At 48.1% G+C, this 22,730-nt stretch overlaps 1 protein-coding gene across 5 annotated transcripts in view; it reads left to right on the top strand.

The window, feature by feature from the left end:
- The first annotated feature begins 2,576 nt into the window (after positions 1 to 2,576).
- DOT1L (DOT1 like histone lysine methyltransferase) overlaps positions 2,577 to 22,730 on the top strand; it is a 73,909-nt gene continuing 53,755 nt past the window's right edge. For 3 of the 5 annotated variants that reach the window (XR_001863592.1, XM_017739148.1, XM_017739133.1), the window contains exons 1-4: positions 2,578 to 2,679; positions 16,464 to 16,507; positions 18,919 to 18,993; positions 21,273 to 21,336. Coding sequence is in view for 4 of the 5 variants with exons in the window: in XM_017739148.1 (XP_017594637.1) it covers positions 2,677 to 2,679; positions 16,464 to 16,507; positions 18,919 to 18,993; positions 21,273 to 21,336 (186 nt within the window). In the remaining variant the exon portion in view is untranslated. Of the gene's footprint in view, positions 2,680 to 16,463; positions 16,508 to 18,918; positions 18,994 to 21,272; positions 21,337 to 22,730 lie in introns of all 5 variants that reach the window. The other 2 variants (XM_017739143.1, XM_017739154.1) reach the window with 2 other exon arrangements.

The raw sequence follows: 22,730 nt of genomic DNA, 5'->3' as shown, positions 1-22,730 counted from the left end.
GGCCCTGCCCTGGCCCTGGCACCCGCCGGGCGATCCCTCAGCGCCGGCCCTTCCCGGGATCCATCGGGATGATCGCCCCCCGTGCGGGAACCCCCCCAGAGCCCCGGCCCCGGGTGCCGCTGCTGCCTGCTTGGAAGTCAAATCCCCTATTTCATTTTATAATTGGTTGACTAAACCGAAGGGCGGGGAGGAGGAGGACTGGTTAATGAAAAGTTTTCGTGTTTTCCTCGCGCTGGGCTCGTGTAACCGGTTAATAACCGGTGCTGCTGCTGCGAGCGGGGTGGAATCCAGGGATTCTGGATGGGGGAATAGCTCTTAAATTATGGATGGCCTCGGGTGGTCGTGGGGACCCCCAGGACCAGCCGCAGAGTGGGAATAAACGGTGGCCAGCGGCAGTTGTGGGTCTGGAGGCAGCGCTGGTGTCGTGGGGCTGCTGCCAGTTCCCCTCCAGCCGTGCCCTTGGAGCTCCCCTTTTATTTATCCCGAGCAGAATTCAAGCCAGCCGCAATCCTCGTGCTTCCAAATAAAATGTCACTTGTCCTTGCTTAGCTACCGAGCGGCGTTTTTCCTTAACTTGCCTGACTTTCTCCCGAGCCCGGGCGAGCGATGTGTGACCTTGATAACAATGTCCATGTTCAAATTAGTGACAATCCCACGAGAGGCGAAAGGCTCCGGGAAGGGTATTTTTGGATGTGTGTAGGCTTCCTATCAACCCTTGAGCAATTTCTCTCCCTAACTGCGCGTAGCCCCTCGGAGCACAGTTTGCAAAGGCAAAACCTCTCTCTATATGTTTACTTGGCGCAGGCACTGTTGATTATTCCTGCGTTCCAGGCTGTGCTGTTGTACGTGAGCCGCTTCCCGGCGAGAACACGCTGGGACGAACAGGCTGGGGCAGCTGATACTGCTGATGTTGTTGCTCGCTTTGGCAATCGCTTGTGTGTGAGCGATTAGCAATATATCGCTCGTGGCAGGGGGAGACTGCTGCCTGCTCCTATCTGCCGCCTGCCTTTTGGGGCTGCTGCTCTAGCCGTGCCTTTCCAAAACATCCTCCATGCAGGCTGGCGTGCGGCTCCCGGCGTGTCTCCCAGCACACACTGGTTAAACGCAGCCTTTCCTGTTTGGGCAGCTCTGTCAGTGTTGGCGGGCGCGCGCTCTGCTCAAATTGTCAGAAACTGAAAGTACAAGCGATGACCGGGTTCGTTTTTCCTCGCCAAATATTAACTCGTGTTCCCCCCCGCCTCCACCCCGCTCCCCGAGCGGGTTGTGTGAAGCGGAGGTTAAAGATTACGCGGGATAGGGATTAATCTGGGATGGAGGGATGGTTTTATGTCTGTTCACAAAGATTCCTACAGGCTTAAAAACCGAAAAACCGAACCCCCCGCCCTTTATTTTAGGGGTGAAACGTGTGTTTTGCAGCATGGGAAGTAGGGATTTAGTTGCTTTGGGAAAACTTGAGCAGCTGTTTTTGAAAATGGCAGAATAAATAGAATTTCTTCTCAGTTAATCAGAAATGCTGCGGATGGTGGTGGGGGTGTGATCCCCGTGTGCTGAGAAATACCACAAACCCCAAACATCCTGCCATTAAACGGTCCGCTTGGCATTGCCAGCTTCTCCACAGTCATTCCCGAGTGGACGTTTCACCTGGGGCCGAGCAGCATCGCGCCCCGCAGCTCCGGGCAGCGGAGCGCGGCAGCGGCCACAGCGTGCCCGCACACACGCACGCCCCGGCGCTGGCCGCGGCTCCGGCTGAACCCTGGGGCTCTGCAAACAAATCCCTGTGTCCGTGGCAGCGCTTGGCCTGCTGACATCGTGCTCTGCTGAACTGCAGCCGCGCTTTCCCCGCGCTGGCGCGGCCCCGAGCTGCCGGGAGAGCTCGGCTCGCCTTGACGTAAGCAGAACATTTCTTAGTTTCACCGCTCGTGGTTCCGAGGAAGCAAGGTGGGATAGCTGAGGGCAGGGGAAAAAAAAAAGCACACCACGCTTCAAGGAGTTTTATTTAGCGGCGTTCTGGTTGCTTCCTGTTGTACGCTGTGAGATGTGTTTTCCGAGGAGACCTGGAGGGAAAGGGGAAGGGAAGCTCACGGTCCTGGCTGGTTATTTTTGGTGAGAGCAGCAGCAGTGCCAGGGAGTCATCTTTCCCAACATCCGAGGCTCTGTAGTGTGAACCTGCTGCGTGCCCGGGCTCCGTGGTGTGATGTAACCCTGCCTTGAGTAACCTGGCTATTTTTATGCTCTTACTACATCTTAAATTAGCGGCGTCGGTGTTGCTGCGTAGAAGGCTGGTCTCTCCTATTAATGGACGCCTGAATTAACACCGTGGCTCTTTATTGCTGCGCTGCTGCTTATTTCGTGTATAATAGGAAAAGTGGGGTCTCTCCAGACTGCTGAGTCCGGATAATAGCCCGGCTGACAACCCGATGCTTGTTGGGATGCTAAAAGAGCCGGGGAGGCTGATGTGAAACATGTATTTCCCTCCGAGTCTAATTAGGGCCGTGGGAGGAGAGAGAGCGGCGGCGGTGGTGCAGCTCCAGCCTCCCACTGGCTTCCACACAAAACTGAAAGTGCGGCTCCTTCCCCCGCCTTCCGCCGCCTCAAAGGAAAGGCCACGGTGCCCTAATGAAGCCGTGGTGAGCCGTGCTGGCCGTGCCACACTGTGATGAGTAAGTTGAATAGTGCATGGTGAGTAATCTCTCCTCATGACTCACAAAATATTTTCTGATGTTGACCTCTGTTTTTGTGACTGCCCCGCTTAATCAGAGCTGAAGTGAGTGTGCTCTTTTGTGTGCTGGTTAACTCGTCGGCTCCCACGTACCTGCCCCACTTTTTGCCCGTGCCAGGTAGTCAAGAGACCAGGGATACGGTGTTAAAATTTTAATTTTGATACTAGGAAAGATACAGGCCTGGATAAAGGAAGTATTTGGGTGAGAGACTGGAGTTAATGGATCTAACTGGTCTTAAACAGGCTACTGCTGGTGGAGGATGGCATTTTCAGTCATACTTCAAGTATTGCTGAGCATAACTTGGTACTCATTACTTAGATCTGAAGGGTACAAGGGTTGAAGTCCCCTTGTGTAGTTTTAAGACTTGCAGGTATTTAGGTTTTCTTCCCCTAGAATTTTTCTTAAAATGATTCATTCTCTTGTCTCTTTTACTATAGTTAAATTTGAATATGGATTAGGTTTAAATGCGGAGGTTTTTCATTTTACCACAATAAGCTCTGCCTGATCTGTGAGGTGTCTCAGGTTGTACTTTGAACTCCTGACAAATTCCTGCTTAAGAGTCGCAGGCTGTTGTGTGTGCAGGAGGGAGAAAGGGGTGGGAGTGTTGTGGGGTGGATCAGCCCTACAGTCTGGTCTGGCAGGGTTCTGCTGATGTATCTGTGGCACCAGAGAGGGATTGCTTGCGCAGGGAGCTGAAGCAACAGGAAGTTCAGAGCTGCTGAGGCCAATAACTGTCCCCAAAATCGATGTTTGCTGGACTGCACCCTATTGCAGCGTAAGAGTTGTTGAATGTGGAAAAGCCTGTTTGCAGTCTGTCAAAGACGGGACACTGCTTCTTTCATCTCCTCTCCTCAAGGCTTGCACTGCTGGGGTTGGCAGAGTGATCACGGTGTCAGGGCTGAGCGGGGACAGGAGGCACAGCCAGGTGCTGAGGGAGGGCCTGCTTGTGCAGGGCTGTTGTGCCACCGTGTCCTTCACCCCACTGCCTGTGAGGACTTGCTGCCTGTCACGTTCAATAGGGTCCCAGTCCTTTCCACTTTCAGAATTCGACATCTGCCTGTGTTGCTCTGTCCCCTGCTGGGTGGCATTCCCATGGAAGGTGGCTGCAAGCATCCATGTGTGTCAGGTTGTTGTGGGTTGTGTTCCCCTCTCCCCCTTTGACTTGTATGGGCCAGGGGCTTGAGTTGTGACAGCACCTGGGAACTCCTCCTGCAGCCCCTGGGCATTCCAGTAGGGTTGTGCTCCGGGTATAGGATCACGGAATCATGGAATGGTTTGGCTTGGAAGGGACCTTAAAGCCCATCCAGTCCCACCCCCTTCCACTATCTCAGGCTGCTCCAAGCCCCATCCAACCTGGCCTTGGACACTTCCAGGGATGGGGAAGCCGCAGCTGCTCTGGGCACCTTGTGCCAGGGCCTCCCCACCTTCACAGCCAAGAATTTTTCTTCTGCCCTAGTTACCACATGGTAACACCATTTTTTGTCATCTACCAATTTTATTCTCTTCTTCCAGACTTTGACTCTGTCCCAGGAGGGGACAGTCCTGGTTGTGCCGCTGTGCACATCTTTACAGGGTGAGGTGCCTCTGCCCTGAGCTGCTGGAGCTTAAACCTCCAAATAAGCACCTGTGATGAGAAGTCTGGCTTGAAAAATTAATTTATTTGTCTGTGTTCCTCCTCGTTGCTGCTGACTTTCCACTCAGCTGTGATGGCAAGAAAATTCTCATTTTCTAATTGAGTGTTGTCAGAGCATCACCCTGCACCTGGAGGTGTGTGTGACTGCTACTGGGAGTAATGGGATACAAGCTTCTTACTACTGGATTTTGTTCAGGTGGGAGGGTGCAGAGTGTGGGTTTTGGTTTTTTTTCTCTCTCTCTACTGTCGTGATCGAGCTGATACCATTCTGTCACCAAAGGAATGTGCTGTGCAGGGAGACCTCAAGGGCAGGGAGTGTTAATGAAAATCACAGCCCCGTGGGGATTGTCACCTTTGGAATTAAAGATCAACGGTGGAGATGAATAACAAACCTTGTCTGAGAGTTTAATCCTCTTTTTTTTATGAGTGTCACTCAGCTTTCCCGGGAAGAGCTTCTGCGATGCCTGGCTTTGACTTCCCAGGCAGCGAGGCAGGTGTGGGAGCATTGGGTGCCATAGAACGGTGCCGTAGATGAATTTGAGAAGGCCCTAAATAGGAGCTAAATTGTTCGCTTGGGGCTGGAGCTGCCCTGCTGCTGAGGGTGGTCCTGTGCATCCTGCCCTCGGCCACAGATCCATCCCGTCCTTATTCCATACCCCACTGCTCTCCTGTGGGATGAGCTGATGGAAAACACGTTTTGCACGTGCTCCCGGCTTTTTCCTAGGATCAGGCCGTGCTGGAGGGGGAAGGTGAAGCCCCCCTGATCCTCCCTGCGCGGGTGGGAGCCTTGCTGCCTGTGGAGCTGTGTGTGGGGCGGCTCTGGGAACGGGATCGCTGGAAATATCTGGGCTGGAAAAAAACGTTGCAGTGTTTTCAGAGGCGGCCCCCCCGCCCCGCTCTGTGAAATGTGAGTCAGGGCCTGCCCGGGGCAGGCGGCCCTACAAAGGAGGCAGAGGAGGAAACTGTTGCTCTGCCTTTGCCAGGCAAAAACCTCCTCACCCCCTGAGTAATCGCCCAGAAATTCGGCAGCCGAGGCTGAGTTCGGGGGTTTTCCCCCCCGCTGGTGTTGATGCAGCTTGTTGGGAAATGCTTGTGAGGATGACTAATCACTTAGAGAAGCTTCTCTGGTGAGGGAAAGGTTTGAAAACTCAGCACAGTTCCGATTTCTCAGCACCTCTCTCTCTGCCTGCCCTCCCCGGTTGTAAAACCACCTGGAGTGGGGAGAGAGAGCAGCGTAAAACTGGGAAATACTGACTCCGTCATTTCAAAAGCACTTGGGTTTCTCTACTGCCCAGCAGATCACAGAGTTGGCGCAGTTAGATCATTTTTTTCTGTCCTTTTCCCCAGTGCCAGGGGGACTCAGGGATGTGCTCTTGGGGGGCAGGTGAGCCCTACGGCGTTAATTGTGCAGCACGTGGGCAGCACAGAAGAGCAGTTTCCTTCTGGGCTTTACCCTTTGAAGTAGAACTTGCCCTGAGTGACAATCGGTGCTTGTTCAGTTCTCAGACTCCTTTTGTTCCAAGCTCTGACCCGTTGGATACAAGATAAATCATGAGTTCAGTTAACAGACATTTTTTCCCCAGTATTTCTGTAAGAAAAGTGAAAGTTGGTCTCTTGTCTTGCATCTTAAGACCCCACTAGTATTTATTTTTTTAAATGTAACTGATTTATCTGAAAGGGAACTGTTGAAAGACAGAGTAGCTGTCCAAGATTGCTCGTTTTCCCCCTTTCATTCATCAGCAGATGAGTGAGGATTAATGTTCCTGTCCCAGCCAAAGTTCCGTCTCAGGCAATTCAAATTTATCTACCTAAAAATTCACCCATCAGCTCCAGTTGGACACAGCACTGAAAGCTTTCAGTGTGCTAGGGGAAATCCATGCCCCCACATGCAGCTCCAGCTCTTGTCCTTCGTGGCAGCCTTATTATATATGGAGATGATTATCCTTTCAAGTCTCAGATACGGGACTGAATTGTGTTGCCTCTGGGAATTTAGGCAAAATATCTTACCTCTTGGTATGTGAGATTTATGGGGGATTTAATCACCCTTCTCCCCAGACATCCATATGTCTACTTTTGTACTCTTCCTTCTTTCTTTTCCCCCTTTCACATTGACTTGCTTTTTTTCTTCCTGCTTTGAGTTAACCTTTAACTGTTTGATTAAAGTTCTGCACTATAATGATCAACACAAGGACCAGAGGTGGGGTGAATTTCTTTTGTCCCTTATAGTGTCTTTTGTCACAGATTGATAATCATAAAGTGTCTCAACATATTTTTACTTTAATTATTTTCTCCTTCCTAACAGAAGGATCCACAGAAGGAGGAAAGTTTAATGTTAGGAATTGTGAACATATTTACTTTCATGGTAATTATTAAAGACAAAACTAACTCTGAAGAGGAACAAGAAATAAAACTGAATAGGAAAGTTGGCCACATGCTGCTATAGCTATCAAATAAAGTAGGGACTATTTTTAGAGCATAGGAAGAGGGTGAGTATATTTTACAGCAGGAAATGATGGTTTCGTAGATCAGAGCAGATCTGTGAGTAACGAAAAAGTTCCTGTTCAGAGTATTTTGGTTTGTTTCATTTCATGAGTGAATGAGAGTTTTCTAAAAATTTGCTGAAAGAACTTTGTAGTGTTGGATGAAAAATCTAAGATAAATGAAACATTGGAAAACTTAGCCAAACCAAACATTACAGAAAGTTCTGAATAAGTTTCTTAGTAAAAATTTGATGGGTTTTAATACTGTTTCTTTGTTATTTTCTGTGTACTGTAAAGGGCAGTTTCCTGAGGTTTTGGCATTAATGTGTCATTTACTTCTTGGAGCTCAGCAATATTATTAATTTTGACACTTGTAAAATTTTAACAACTGTGAGCTTTTGAGGCTTCTCTTCCATTCCTCAGCTGGATTCCCACTGGGTTGCAGGTGGTTCCCTCTGGTTCCCGTATCTGTTGGCAACAAGACCTGGGAGATCAGGTACTGGCTCAGGGTGGCCTCTTGACCCTCTGGAGCTGGGCTTGGAGTCTTTGTGGATCTTACCTTGGCTTCTATCCCTGCTCACAACAGCAAACAGTCATTTGTAATTCTGTATTCTGTGAAGAATACATTGTAATATTGTAGGGTCATTTAAAAGTCTTTAAAAGCTCGTGGAAATGGTTGGTGGCTGGAAGTTGATGTCTGCTGTTCAGAACCTCCACTGAACAACTGCTCTGCTCCACAAGTTGAAGCTTCTGAAGGAAAACCCATATCTATTGGGGTTTTTTTGTACCTAAGAAAGCACCTTTCTTTAGGAGCCCAGTGGGCTTCAGAACAAGTACAAGGTTTTATTGCTGACTTCTGTTATGTGGAATATTTATGCGTCTTTAATGGGAGCAGAATTTCTGAGCTGTCCAAGACTGAGTTGTCTTTACAGAATATAAAGCGGTTCTTTAAGCTGTTGTTGTCTCACCAGTTTTCCCTGCAGGAGACAGGGCTCAGGTTGTGCCATGAGCTTCCTTCCAGCACCCACCGAGGGTGTGGGAAGACCCTGGGCTCGAGAAGGACACGGTGGCTGCTTCCAGCACCAGGGATTTTGGGACTCTGTGTTCATTTCTTCCCTTGGGTTCCATGTGAAGGTTTGTTTCTGGCAGTGTGGGTGATCAGAGGTGTCTTGTGCTCCCTTGTACCTGCACGGGTGGGGTGTTCCCCTGCTAGCACAGGCCGTGGTCCCTGGGGAGGTGCAGGTTTGCAGCTGGAACATCTGCAGGTAGAAATGACTCTTGTCATCTCTGCCCGCTTGTGCCTGAGCTGCCCTCACCCTTGGAACAGTGTTTGTGAACTGGTCTGGTTGGAAGGGAACTGAGCCAAAACTCCACACGGGTTTAGTTTTAGCTGAGGCCTCTCCTCCCTTTGCTGTGTGCAAGCAAGAGGTGACTTTTGGGGAAGTGGTGACAGGGCAGGTGGCTGGATGGGGTTAAACTGTCTGTGAAATGGTGGCAGGGCTGGCTTCCTCTGCTCCAGGGAGTGAAAGCCCAGCAGTTCCCTCTGTCCCACAAGAAGCAGTCCTGGGTTCTTGTGCACGTGCGCATGGGATCACCGCAGCACCTGCCCACTGCCTCCAGCTGCCCTGGTGTGGGCAGGGTGTGTCACTGCCTAAAACTCGCCTGGGAGGGCAGAAGGACACACCAGTGAATTGCTGTTTTACCAAAGTAGTTGCATTCCCCGATATATTCAAACATCAACATTATTTTTAACTGGCGTTTTTTTGCATAGTAGAATTACTTCTTTTGTCTGGCTTAGCTGGGGAAGCTCATCCTGCCGTGACTGTCCTGTGTGCCTGTAACACTCCTGCAGGCAGACTGCATGTTAATGGATTTACACAGCCCCTTCGCACGTACCAGGGGAACCATTCCCTCCTGCATCTGTGCAGTGTCCGTAGCAACAGTTGGAATTGCTGTGTGGAAAGGCAAACCCGTCTTACTGTGGCTGAAGTAGCGGCAGTGGAAGTGCAATCCCTGTTGCTAAATGATTATCCAGAGCAGTTTGGATCTTCTTTTCCAATGCTTATTTCCTTTGTTAGTTTATTTTGGATCTTGGGCCAACCTTTTCTTTTGTTTAAATGTCCTTATGAAGCCGTTAAGGAGGCCATAGTGACCACCATGGTTTCCATTTGGTTTTGTGTGGCAGTAACTTAGAAACTACTGAAGCTGCCTCCTGCTGTGTGGGAGATGGACTTCCAAATGCAGTCTTGGGAGCTCTTCCTTCCTTTGTCTTTACTTCTCTGAAACTGGGAGGAAAAGTATGGACACAAGGTGTTCTCTGCAGGACATCTCTTTTTATACATTCTAATATAAATGTATTCTTGTGAATGTCCTTGTGCTTTCTTGATTAAGGGAATGACAGTAATTGGGTGGTTCAGAGGAGACTTTTGGTCCTTGTCTCTCTTGGTAAGAAAACTTGTGCTTTGGTTGTTGCTATGGAAGCTAAAATGGCACAGTCTTGATTTGGGATAAAATCTGGTAATATTAAACTGAGTCTTGCTATCCAGTATGGAATACTGCATGGAGCAGGCTTTCCCTTTCCCTTACTCAAGGTTTAACTGGCATTTGAACACAAGGAAAACTCCTTAAAATGCAAAGTGATGGAAGGCAGAGCTGGCAGGACATGGAGCCCGAGATCCTCCCTTTATTGAGCAGCTCCTGGCTGCTGCAGCAGCTGGAAGTGCTTTGGCTTTGGCTTTTCACTGACTCCTGTGACTCCTGTGTTCAGGTGTGTTGGCTGTGGATGTGCTCTGGACAGGGGGACTGTGCTGGTGGGTCTCTCTAGGTGGGCTAAGTGAAATTAACCCTGTGGGAGGAGGAGCACAAGCTTCTGAGAGGCTAAAGTCCCTGGTTTGTGAGGGCATCTGTGTGCCACGCAGAATGCTGGTTCTTTCCTGGCTGCCAGGGAAGCTGCAGCTGCAGTGGCTCACGTTGCCTTTCCTGGTGTCCAGAGAAACCCTTATCATCCTTCCCAGATGGAGGGAAGCGAGGGGCTTGAAAGAGGCACTTGTCCCACCAGCCTTCTGCAAGATTGATTGGCTTTTCCTAATCCATCTTTTTGATCTCTGCTAACCATCTTGTCTGCAGCTGTAACATCCTCTCCTTTGGATTTATGGACTGCTGCCTGGGGAGAGAGAGCTGCCACTGCAGGCAACCAAGCTGTTGTTTAAACCCAGGGGCTAGTGGGACTGACCTCTTTTGTTTTGCGAGTTAAACGGGTCGTATGGAGATCAGAATTTGGCAAATCCAAATGACTTCTGTTAATCCATGAGTGGTGTCCGTGTTCAGGACTTGGGAGGAGCTGGTGTTCCATTGGAGAGCTGGAAATGTATCTAGACAGGGTCATTAAAAGGTACACAAGTGTTGCCATTGATTTATTTGTAACCGGCTTGTTTCAGCTTTGGTTTTCACACATCTGCTGGACAGGGGAAAGCTGTAGGAGATCTGTCCCTCCTGCTCTGCCCCTGCGTGACCACAGCTGCTTTTCACACTTCTGAAGAGCTGCTTTGGTCACCTGGCCTGTTTTTGGGGGAGGAAGCGTGGTCCTGGTGTGTCAGAACTGTCTCTGAAAGGGCAGGGGTTGCTTTGGTGGGGGACAGTTTAGTCTGGGCTATGCCCAGAAATGTTCCTATGAACAGGAGGTAAGGGGTTGTAAAGGTTTGTGTGTGGTGCTGGGAGAGTGAAAGATTGAGGGGGCCTGAGCTGTAGTTCCTTTTTTTCTTGCAAGAACTTATCCAGGTTTTGAAACCATTTGTTTGCTGCTCAGGTCTGCAGGCTTTTTGGGCTACCTTTTTACTGTGTAGACGATCAGATCTCACAAAGATCCCACTTTCATAGGATCATGAAATCCCAGATATGGGTTGGAAGGGACCATAAATTCATCCAGTTGCACCCCCTGCCATGGGCAGGGACACCTTCCACCATCCCAGGTTGCTCCAAGCCCTGTCCAGTCTGGATGAGGCCTAACTTGACATGTGGTGAGATGAAGTTTAGAAAAATACGGTGTTCACCCCCAAGCTCCAACTTAGGCTTACCTCAAGGCTAAGCACAGTTTCATAAGAAGAACCCAAATAAAAAAAAAGATGCAAATTTGGAAGGGCTCTGGGGTGGTGTTTCTTGCTCCAGGCAGTGCTGGCTGCCCAGTTTAACTGAACAAGTTCTTTGCGTTTGAGGATGGAAATCAGAACATTTAAAACTGTTCCTTTAGGTTATAGATTCACTTTGGACTATGGATTGTTGCACTGAGGGATAACTGTCCTGTACAAACACACCCAGGAGTCTGGGATATGGTACTGGAACACAGAATTAATCAAAATCTTGCCATTTAAGTATGTTAAGGGATGTTAACTTGAAAAATTGATGCAACCAAAGCAGCCACACCTGGAGGAGGAGTGTAGGGCTTTGTGTTCAGGGGGAATTACAAACCTTTCCAACAGCCAGCTTGTGGCAAAAATGTTGCAAACTAATTTATACCTGACCTTGCTCTTGTAGACTGTTCTGTAGAAATGGCTGATTTAGCTGCTTTTATTAGGAATTTGGTGCTTTGTAGAACAAAGTTGTGCACAGATAACTGAGCTGTGGCTGCTGCTGATCCTGTCATACACACCGTGGTCTCTGTATTTATAATGTGTGCTATTGGGGCTGCTTTAGTTTTCTCACCCCGGTGGCAGAGTAAGAGCTGTGAGCGCTGCTGAGTCCTGGAATAACCTCAGGTGGAAGGGAACCACCAGGATTATCAGTGCAGCCCCTGGCCCTGCACAGACACCCCAACAACCCTAGCCTGGGCATCCCTGAGAGCGCTGTCCAAACGCTCCTGCAGCTCTGGCAGCCTCGGGGCCGGGCCCATTCCCTGGGGAGCCTGGGCAGTGCCCAGCACCTGAATTCTGCTCATATTGGTGATTTTTAAATTTGAGTTAACAAACAAAAGAGTGTGATTATAGAAAAGGATAATGATTGCTTCAACATAGATATTTGGAAGGAGCTTTTGGGCAGTGTCTTATTTGGCTTTTAAATCACATATTAGGGCTTCTCGTATCTGCAAGATACAGAAGGTCTTTTTTATGAGGAGGTGAAGGAAAAGATTGAACTCTTAAAATTTGCTCTGTGGTCCAACCTCCATGGCCTGAAGGGTGACAGGAGTTGGTGTCTGTAGGAGGACGCAGCCCTGTGTTTGTGGGACAGGAGCTGTGTGTGCTGGGGCCACTGGTGTGCTCAGAGTTACAGCAGTGGGGTGTTGCTGGCTCCAAACTCCTGTGCTCAGAGGTGTAGGAACATGTGGATGAAGAAACCTGTTGTAAGAATCAGAACTATGAAGCTGTTGAGTCCTGCTGGCTGGAACTGTGCTCCACTGTTTTCCATAGAATGTTGGATTCTCTTTGAAGTGACTTTTGAGAAAGTGTCTGCTTTCTTTCTGTTACTTTTTCCAATGAAATATCTTGGCAAAAACGATTGAACTTTCTCTGAGAACTCACGTTTCAATTTAAAATTCAGCGTTTAGGTTGAAGACCAGAACTCTGAAAGTTCAGCTGGAGAGGGTTGGCTGCAACAACTCAATGTGTGTTTAGGTTGGGTTTGTTTAAAACTTGTTGAGAAGAGCTTTGGGCAGTCTCAAAAATTACTGCAGACTGTAACTCTTTACTTTAAATACTTTCCACATTAAAGAGATAAGGGTGATTGTGAAAAGCTTCCATTTATGTGGCTCAGAAGATTCCAAGGGCCTCTCAGATGACATAAATACAGGAACATTGGAAAGTACATCCAGGCCAGGAGCAGCACGTAGTGTGCTCCATCCCCTCCAGAGCAGGGAGGAGGGAGGGAGAGCAGCCTGGAGCACGAGGAGGGTGAAAGGAGCTGCTCTTTGTGACAGAGAGCACCGTGGTGCCATCATCTTGTGACTGGGAACAGAACACAGAGGCTGCTTGAGCCTCGGCCAAAAGGCTTCTGCACGTGGGATTCCAGGATTGATGGAGTCTGTGGGAGGCTCTTCCCCAGGAGGTGCCACTGCCAAAGCCCTGTGGGTGTCACAGTCCAGCACGACACACGAGCACAGCCTGCCTGCAACCTGAGTCATGGGCACTGCTGCTGGGAAAAATAATATAAAACACCTGAACTGAGCCAAAAAACCCAAACTCAAAGCCATGGCTGAATTGGAGAAGCTTCAGGGCACCTTTGGGGGTGCAGGGTTGGCTGTTGGTTGAGCAGGGTGAGGTTGGTCAGGCTGCTGGTGCTGCAGCAGAGCCATCAGGAATCACCATCCATCTTCCCAAGCTGCTGGATTCAGTGTTCATCCCCTGGGCTGTGAGGGATCCGGGTTAAAACTGCTGCTCCGAGCTCTGCTGTGTGGCTCACCTGAACCACTGCATCTGCTTGGGATGCTGGTGGCAGAGGCTGGAGCAGGGCCAGGAAACTGGGAAGTTTGGAAGGCTGATGGCAGAGGTTGGCTGGAGCAGGATCAGGAATCTGGGGGGTTTAGAAGGCCCATGGCAGAGGCTGGAGCTGGGTGAGGATTTGGGGGATTTCTATTCCATTTGCCTTTTGGTTGCCTCAGACTCCCCATCAGGGCTGTAACCTGAACACAGATGTGATACCTGCTGCTGCTCAGTGTCTTTTCTGATTAAATCATACAACCCTAATGATGAAATGGGGCCGGAAGTTTCTCTAAGAAAAGGGAAGCTGCTCTGTATTCCCTTCAGATCTGTTTCCCTGCTTCCCTCAATCTTCCACAGCCAGCTCTGCTTTGAAGAAATGCATGAGATCTTACTGGATTTTGTTTGCAAGACTTGACTGAGACCTTGGGAGCTTCTCTGCTCAGCCAAAGTCTGTTAGAGAGCAAAGTGAGCTTGGGAAGTGTTTCAGCATGGGAAGTTCAGCAGCAGTAGATGTGGAACTGGTTTGGATTTCATTATTCCTAGTCAATGTCACAAACTAAGCTCAAAGGCCCCTTCTGCCTGGAGTTTCCACGTGAGGTTGTGCAAAGTCACTTAAATCAGCTGATCTGTAGTTGTAGATGTCAATTGTGATTTATTATTATTATTTTTTAAATTTACTTTTTTACTTTTTAACCCATGACAAAAGAATCTGTTAATTAGGCAATTTTTGTCACTTATGGGGGTGTTTCCACGAAGGCCTGTAGGACAAGGAGTCTCTCATGTGCTCTGCTCACAGTGCCAGTGCCCAGCCCCAGCAGTGGGGAATGGAACTTCCTCCCAGGAAATGGTTATGGCAGAATAAGCCTGAATTCAGTTTTCCAGTATAATGTGCTTATGTTGATAAAGCAAATTCTGACTCCGCAGGAACACAGTTTATTGGGAGAGCTGGATCAGCCCAGGGGAGCTCTGCTGGGATAATTCTGCATGGAGTGAAACGTGAACATTTCTGGGGGATGTTTATGGATGAGCTGCTGTCCGGGGTTATTCTTACACTTGGCAGATAAGAAATGAGAAGAAAGAGAAGTTTTCCTCCCTGCTTGTGCCCTCCTTTCAGTGCACAGAGAAGAGAGGAGAGAACACACTCTCTTTTATTTGTGCACTGAGAGGCAGGAGCAGGTTTTAGTTTGGTTGCTTCCCTGGTTTCTAGGCCAAGATTTAGCAGAAAAATTACCTGACATTCCTGGGAGACTGTTTATGGATGCTGCTGTTTTCTGTAGGGTTTGGGCTGTCCCAGCCCAGGAGACTGGAGGAAACAGCCCCAGATCTGTTCTGTGATGTTTGGGGTGCTCGTGTGGCAGCAGCGAGTTGTTAAATGTGGCCAAGGCAATGCTCAGTTTCCAGGCTCTGTGTGTTCCATCCCAAGTGTCCTGGCTACTGTTGTTGGCTGGTTTTCCTTCTCCATGCTGTAACTGGAATAATTTGGTTTTCTTGGCTTAGTCTTCTAAGCTTAGTGTGACTTCTAGATTTGGGGTTAACTTTTTGTCATCTGAAAAGAAGAGCTTTTTCTTGTAAAATAATGTGTCTCATAGCTGTAGTGCAGGATCCTGGACTGGTTTGGGTTGGAAAGGACCTTAAATATTGCTTAGTTCCATCTCCCACCGTCCCAGGTTGCTCCAAGCCCCAATGTCCAGCCTGGCCTTGGGCACTGCCAGGGATCCAGGGGCAGCCCCAGCTGCTCTGGGCACCCTGTGCCAGGGCCTGCCCACCCTCCCAGGGAACAATTCCGTCCCAAAATCCCATCTATCCCTGCCTTCTGGCACTGGGAAGCCATTCTCCCATGTCCTGTCACTGACTCCACCTATTAAAATTTCTTCTCCCTCCTGTTTATAAGCCCCTTTAAGGCAATGGAAGGATGACAGACCTCAGAAATTCTTGCCTGTCTGTCTGTCCTGAGATATTTAACCAGGTATCCAAAGGGCTGTGTACAAATTTCTTGGAATGAGAACGTTTGCAGGCCTGGCTGATCCCAAGTGCATGAACTGGTTATACAAGGGGAAAATGTGTTTCCTCCTGAAAATAGGAAAGCTGAGATACTGATGGAAAATGCTGCCATTTGACTCAGATCATGTCTTTCCATGTCTTGAAAATGAGATAATCCAGCCACTTTCTGTCATCAACCATCAGTGGTTTCCTTCTTCGCTTCCTTCCCCTGCCCCTAGTGCTCTGCTTTGTTACCTGGCCCTGCCCTTTGCTACAGAATTTCCCCTGATAGCTCTACAGAAATGACATTTCTGCAGCACAAGGCAAGGGAAATGATTTGAGGGAGCCTTTGCACTTGTAACTCTGGACAGGCCCTAGAAATGAGAATCCTAATTAAAAGGTCAAAGCCACTTCCAGAAGCAAATGTCAAAATATAACCCCAGCTTTGTGCAGATGGACTCTGGTAACTAAGGCTTCACAAGCTGGATACAACCATGTGTGTAAGGAACTCCTGTGGCTTCCCTAAAATAGAATTTTTTTGGTAGAATGGTGCATATAAATGCAGCTCCAAGGGCTTTTTTAAGGATGAATTTGTAATAACTTGCTAAACCCACTTGTGCTTCTGTTGCTCCTGAGTTAAACTCCCAAATGGAATCAGCAAACCTGTGTGTCTCACCCTGGTGTGGATGTGTGATGCTCAAGGTTTGGTGTGTTTTGGGTTTCTGTTCATGAGCAGGGCTGCATATCCTGGCCTTTCTCTGTGTGCTCTGAGGGTGTTTTTCCTGCTCTGACATCCGCTCCCACTGTTTATTGGATGCTTTATTTCAGAAAGCCATTCCCTGTGCTAGAATCTCTCTGCCCATCTGGAGCTGGGAGCCTGTGCCAGCTGCTGGGCCAAGGGAATCAGCTGTTCATTGGGAGCTTGCAGTCGAGTACCTGCTGCATCCCAACAATCCCCAAAGGCTTCGCTCACATCATCCCCAGCCACGCAGTCCCTGACTGCAGGGAATGACAAAGAAATAAGGAGAACGACAGTTCCTTCATGTCAACCAGAAACACTTGAAAAAATTATTTCCTTAAGCCTTGTTTTTTCTTAGAGGGCTCATTTTGATGGCTTTAATGGGTGGAATTCAAAGACTCCTTTCCCAGTATGCTTGGCACCTGTATCCTTAAAAATACTGTGATTCCTGTACACTCCTGACAAACAGCACCTGATGTGTCTTTTTTTAAAATTTTATTTCAGGACAAACACCACGATGCTGCTCATGAAATTATTGAGACAATTCGGTAAGTGCTGGTGCAGCCTGGCTGGGACCCTTCCTGTGCCTCACTGCAGCTCTGGGAAGGGGTGTCTGGAGCCAGGACACGCAGGAGGGCAGCAGTTAACATTTAGCAGCTCTGAGTTATTTTCTAAGCTGAATTTGTTGCAATACAGAGCTCCCTGCCAAATAGATTTTGTTTTATCTTGCCTGTTCCATTCTGTTTTGAGCAGAGTTAAAAATGAGTGCTAGTGTTCAGCTTTAACACTTGTGGCAGTTCGTATTTGAGCTGTGGACAAACAAGGTTAAGGAAACATCCTTGGCTTGATGTGTTACATCCTGATCTTGCCTCTGCCCACCCTCTCTGTTTCCCCTGTTGCTGTGATCTTGCAGCATTTGGGTTGTTTGGCAATGATCTCCCTGTAGCATTCCTCTTAATCCTGCTGATGGAGTTGAAACAGCGTGGGGAAAATGGGAGGATAAAGGTGAAAGACAACTGTGAGGAGCAGGAAGTCAGAGGATTTCCCAACACGGGCTGTCAGGACGTGACTTGCTGTTATTTCAGCAGGTTTAGGGGGGGACTTGCCAAAGAACAACTTTTAATAAATGCTACACGAATTCCCCAAACACCTGAGGGATGAGTTATCCCCATTACAAAGCTGTTCTTGTTAACTGTTTTAGATCCTTACAGGCTGCCCTTGGCTCAGCTCAGGGCTGTATCTGCAGCATGTTTTAATGCTTGGCTGGTGCAGATACAGGTGAGGTACGAGGTGTTTTACCTGCAGAACCCCCTGAGCTCACAATTTGGTCACATATGGCAAAGGAAAAGGTAGCAGTGAGCCTTGTGTGCTCCCAGTGTGAGTGTGAGAGAGCCAAGTGCTTGATAGCATCACTCACATGCACAAAGTCAGGGCATTTCCCATGGTCAGGGGTGGCTGAGGATGTGGAATGGGGCTGGAGCTGAAAATCTTTCTCCTAAAGGAGTTTCTTTCCTATCTACAGAACCCTGCCACAAAACACTGCTGCCAGCTTGCCTGGACTGGTGGGGATAAGATCCTGTGCCCTGGGATCCTGTGGCATCATTTGTCAGTGGGGATGGAGAAGGCCCTTTCCAAGGGGTTCAGAGGGAGCTTGGGCTGGAGGGGGTGGCTGGAGCTGTTGGTGCTTTCTGTGCTGGAGGCAAAGCGAAACTGTCTTAGGAAGCAGTTGGGTCAAATAATGTTTCACAACTGTGTTTTAGGCAAGACTGGAGTGAACTCAGTGTCAGAAGCTCTCGTGCTGCCTTTGCCTTGTGCAAAGTGATCTTGTGAAAGTGGTGGGTGAGAGAATGCAAAGAAGCCTTTATCTCATCAGGCAGTGGAATCATGGAATATCCCAGGCTGGAAGGGACACAGGGATCAAGCTGCTGGTAGGCAGCTGTTGACTGCCTGTTGCTGTGATTTAAGAGTACAAAGTTTGCAGGGAGAGCCCTGATGCTTTTAGGGGAGATGAGAGATACCAAAGGAGAGTCAGCCATACATGTCCAAGTTCTGGTTTTCACTGGCCAGTGTCGTTATTTACCATGTGTGAATCAGCCAGAAGGAACAGAACTGTTGGCTCTTTAGTCATTATTATTATTTTTTTCCCCACCATTTTAATAGTGAAGAATGGAGCAAGGTTCATGAGGAAGAAATTCTGCGATTCCTCTTGGAATTCGTCCTGTGATGTGGGGCTTTTTGATGCTGACAGTGCTCTCCAATTTGATATTTGTGGAGGAAAGTGTGTGCAGAGCTTCTGTGGCTTTTAAATTGCCTTTGAAGGGAATCAATCTTCCTCCATTCCACAAGTGAAGCTCTCTCCTGTGAGCTGCCATTGTTGGATGCACTGCAAGTGGGCACATGCTTTCCCTTTCTCAACATACAGGGCTGTGTTCATTCAGAGTATCAAAGGGGTCTTTTATCAAAAGAACTTCGAAAAATCGGGTTTGGTTGGGTGTGTAAGGTTTAAGAGCAGTTTAGGCACTCCCCAGAGGAGAATATCCTGGCACTGAGTGGCTGGTGACGGGGTTTTTGGGCTGCTGTGGGAAATGTCTTCTCCACATTTCGCTTTGTCAAAGCTTCCTGCAGCCTCAGAATTCTTTGGAAATGCTGCACTTCTGCATTTTATGTTAGATTAACATCAGCCATGACTTTGAGTATTTTAGACACGTGGAATACATTTATCACCTCATTTTGAAGCTTTATGCTCCTGCCAGTGTCTACAGGCATCTTGCTGTTTATTCAGTACAAATGTGAACTGTTGCAGTTTTCCATGATGTCTGCCTTATTCCTGGCAGTATTGTGAGCTCCCAGGGCTGCTGCAGTATCCTCTCTTCATGTAAAGTAGCCCAGAATTGAGACAAATGACCTTATTACTCTTAATTGGCAATACCTCTCATCATTATTTCTTCTCTCCTTCCAGGTGGGTCTGTGAAGAAATCCCAGATCTCAAGCTTGCCATGGAAAACTATGTTTTAATTGACTATGATACAAAAAGGTGAGAGGAATGTTTTTGTTCCCAGCAGGAGTTCAGGCCAGCACGGGGTGTAGTGAACCCGTGTGTAACTGGTTATTCTTAGACACTACCAGCCGAAGTTTTCTCTCAGAACTGGCTTCAGGCTCTGCCGGAGTTATTTTGGTAGGAAATGTGTAACAGCAACATTGGCAAAGGCAGTTGGATTAAGGACATAATTGGAAACTCCACACAGCTCAAGTGCAGCTCTGCTGTACGTTGAATTACTCACTGTGAAACAATGATCGGTATCTGCGCCCTTGGAGTGCGGCCAGGGTGGGAATCTCAATGGCAGAGAGGTTTCTGCTCCTGTAGTAACCAGGAACTCCTGTTCACAACAGGGCACCACAGAGCTCTGTCAGTGGGAAGTGCACCTTCCCCTCCCTCCCCTTCCTGCTGGGTGGGGGCTGAATTAAAAGGTGAAATTCCCAGGGGTGTTGTGGGCAGTACAGGGGTTCTGAGGTGCCTCAGTTACATGGGAATTCATAGCCACGAGCTGTTCTAAATGAATGTCTGTTATGGGACATTCCCCTCCGGGCTGGGAGAGGCAGATCCTGACCTGTGGTGTGTCTGTGGAAGGTTTGAGGTTCTGTGCATGGACTTGGCTCTACTGAGACTGGGAAAAGAGGTAATGCTCAAGCTGCAGTTTACAGAAACCTCCTTAGTTGCCTTCATGGGAAATACTGAATTTATCCAAGTCCACAGAATGATTGAACTGTTAGAACAAAGTTTACAGATGAAGCTGCATTGCTCTGAGTAGAATCACAGAATATCCTGAGCTGAATCCCACGGGGATCATCAGTGCAGCCCCTGGCCCTGCCCAGACACCCCAACAACCCCAGCCTGGGCATCCCTGAGAGCGCTGTCCAAACGCTCCTGCAGCTCTGGCAGCCTCGGGGCCGGGCCCATTCCCTGGGGAGCCTGGGCAGTGCCCAGCAGCCTTGGGGGCAGGAACTTCTTCTCAATATCCAACCTAAACCTCCCAAGCACCGGATACTTCTGTCAGGATCTGCTTAAGGTATTGCTTCCTCTTCTCTCAATTTTCAGTTGTTTAATTGCAAGACTTGTTAGTCCCTCTCTTTCTCCTGGAAAATTCAAAAGGAGCAATCAGGGTCAAGCATCCCTTGTCATTAAAATCCATTAGTTTGGATTTGTGGATTACTCACAGTGCTGTAATTTTGTGGTTCTGGCACCCTCACTGGGTTTGTTTCACTGGGGACCATTGGTGTGGTTGGCAGAAATGCTGAATAAAAGTGAAACCCCTCTGTTCCCCAAAGTCACTCCCTACCACCTTCCTGCAGCTTTTCAAGGAAGTAATGAACTGGAATTTTGGGTTTTTTTCAGTCTTTTATCTTCCTTTGAAAAAAATTGTCAAAAAACTCACTGGCAGCAAATGGGCTGAGCCAAGGATGTGAAGGAGAGAGCAGCAGTTTATGGAAACGCAGACAAACCCTGCTGCAGCCTCTTGCTTTTCCCAGCGTGCAAACAGGCACAGGCAGGTGGAAGCTTGGAATGGAATGGGCAGAACTCATGGGAGAGGTGTCCTGGCCAGTGTAGTGACCTTGAGGATCACAAGAGACTGAAGTGTCCCTTCTGATGTCCCCTGGTCCCCCCATCCCATCCCAGCTTTGGGAATGCCCATGGTTTATGATGTCAGTCCTGTAACTCCTTGTATTGTTTTTGCTGCTGCTTTGTGGGTCTGATTACGTAACAATTGATGTTCCCAGGAATATCCTTTATTTCCTGGCCTGAGATGAATTGATTTAATCCTTTCAGTTTGTGTCATTAAGGTATCTGCCTGGGCTGACCATAATCCCAGCCAGCCCATGGAGCAATCCCCAGGCTTTCCTGGTGGGTGATAGTTTGGGCTGTGTCCTGGCCCTGGCTGCATTTTCAGTCCCAGAGTGAGTTTCTGGAAAAGCATCTGCTTGTCTCAGGGCTGATTATTGGGAGAGATGACAGCAAAAAGGAGAAAAATGTACAGATCTCTTAAATTTCTGTGCAGCTGAAATTATGGAGAAGAGGTTCTGAGAATACAGAACTTTATCAGTATGATTTACAATAAAGGAACTAATATTACTTGTCATGTACTCCTGGTCTACTGGGGATTTTATTTAAAGGAAACAAAGTCTTAAATCTGTGTATGTAATTCCATATCCTGAGAGAAACAAACCCTAAATACCTACTAAGCAAGAGGATGGAAAATCCCAAGGTTTTACCTTCAAACCTGCCTGTTTTGAGCTGCCCCTGTGTTCTCCCTCCAGCTTTGAGAGCATGCAGAGACTGTGTGACAAGTACAACCGAGCCATCGACAGCATCCACCAGTTGGTAAGTATTGAACTGGGGCCCTGCCATCATTTTTGTGTGCCAGGTTTGAATTCAGGTGGTGAAGAGCAGCAGAAAGGGGTGACTGACTCTGTGCTGCGTTATACCTGCTGCTCCTGTAGCATCAGCAATACCCAGCACTTCCATGTTTTGGGGGGGCTTGAGCTTGGTAATAAACTTATTTTCTTGATCACACCTGGGCAGTCAAGGAGTTAGTATTGGAGGGATATTCTTACAGAAAGAAAGGAAATCAACCACTTTTTGTTCTCAAATTCAGAGCTGTTGCTCTTCCTTCTGCACTTCTGGCACTGTTATTTTAGCACTTGGAAACAGCAGAGAAGGAAAGGTTTGTCTGCGTTTAACCCAGGAATTTCTCATATAGATTAACTTTTGCACAGGGAAATCTGTGACTTATGGGTACTTAAATAATCCATATGAACTCTCCTGTGTGTTGTGGAAGTGATCCATGGCTTAGGAATTTCCTTGCCACAGTTCAGCTGCTCTGGCCTGTGGGATCACTGGCTAAAGCAGAATGTAATCTCTTTTCAGGCCAATTTAATGAGCTTTTTGGTTCTCTTACCCCCCATAAAAGGTGGAACTGGAGGAGGCAGAACATGAACAGTGAATAATGTTACTATTCTGCTGAATTTCAAAGCATAGGTGGATTTTTTTTCTCTGCTGCGCTTATGGAATTATTTGAAGTGTGCAGTTATGGCAACAAGCCTTTTTTGCTGGGATTTTCTTAATTTTTTGGGCCTTAAAAACTTGTGCTTTTTTTGGATTCCGGCACCTTCGTGTGTATGTTGGTTAATAGCTAAATTATAGCAGCTCTTCAGCATTTGCCATTGCTGTCTGAACTGACAAACCTGATGGGTTTAATTTTTTCCTTCCCATCTGAATCTCACAGGAATTGTTTAGGAGGGGTCCTGGAATTGCCCGTTTTTGGTTTTTTTTTTATCAAAGGGAGAGGTAGACATTTTTAAAACTTTAAGAACTTTTCTGCTTAGGATAGGGGTTTTTTTCTGAGGAAGAAAGGAAGCTTGATTTCCATCTCTTTCCTGCCACTCCCTGTTTGAGTGCATCTGATCCCTCCCATGGGACAGCTCCTGAAGCAAAATTAACCTGTTCTTGTGGTGACAGCCAGCATCAGTTCAGTGGGGATAGTAAAGAAAAAAGGAGTGAACAAACCTTTACACCCACCCCAACTCTATTCAGCATTGAGCTTTACATTGCCTGCTGGTTTTTGCATCTCTTTAAATTCCCCTTTATCGCCTGTGAAATTCTCTGTTGGCTGAGGTGTGACAAAGTGCAGGGCAGCTGCTGGTGTGCAGCTTCTGCAGTGTCACAGAAGGGTTTGGGTTGGGAGGGACCTTAAAGCCCATCCCATTCCACCCCTG

The sequence above is a fragment of the Corvus brachyrhynchos genome, unplaced genomic scaffold (genome assembly GCF_000691975.1).
Source record: "Corvus brachyrhynchos isolate BGI_N302 unplaced genomic scaffold, ASM69197v1 scaffold130, whole genome shotgun sequence".
Lineage (NCBI taxonomy): Eukaryota > Metazoa > Chordata > Aves > Passeriformes > Corvidae > Corvus > Corvus brachyrhynchos.
This window is presented reverse-complemented; position numbering and strand designations above follow the sequence as displayed.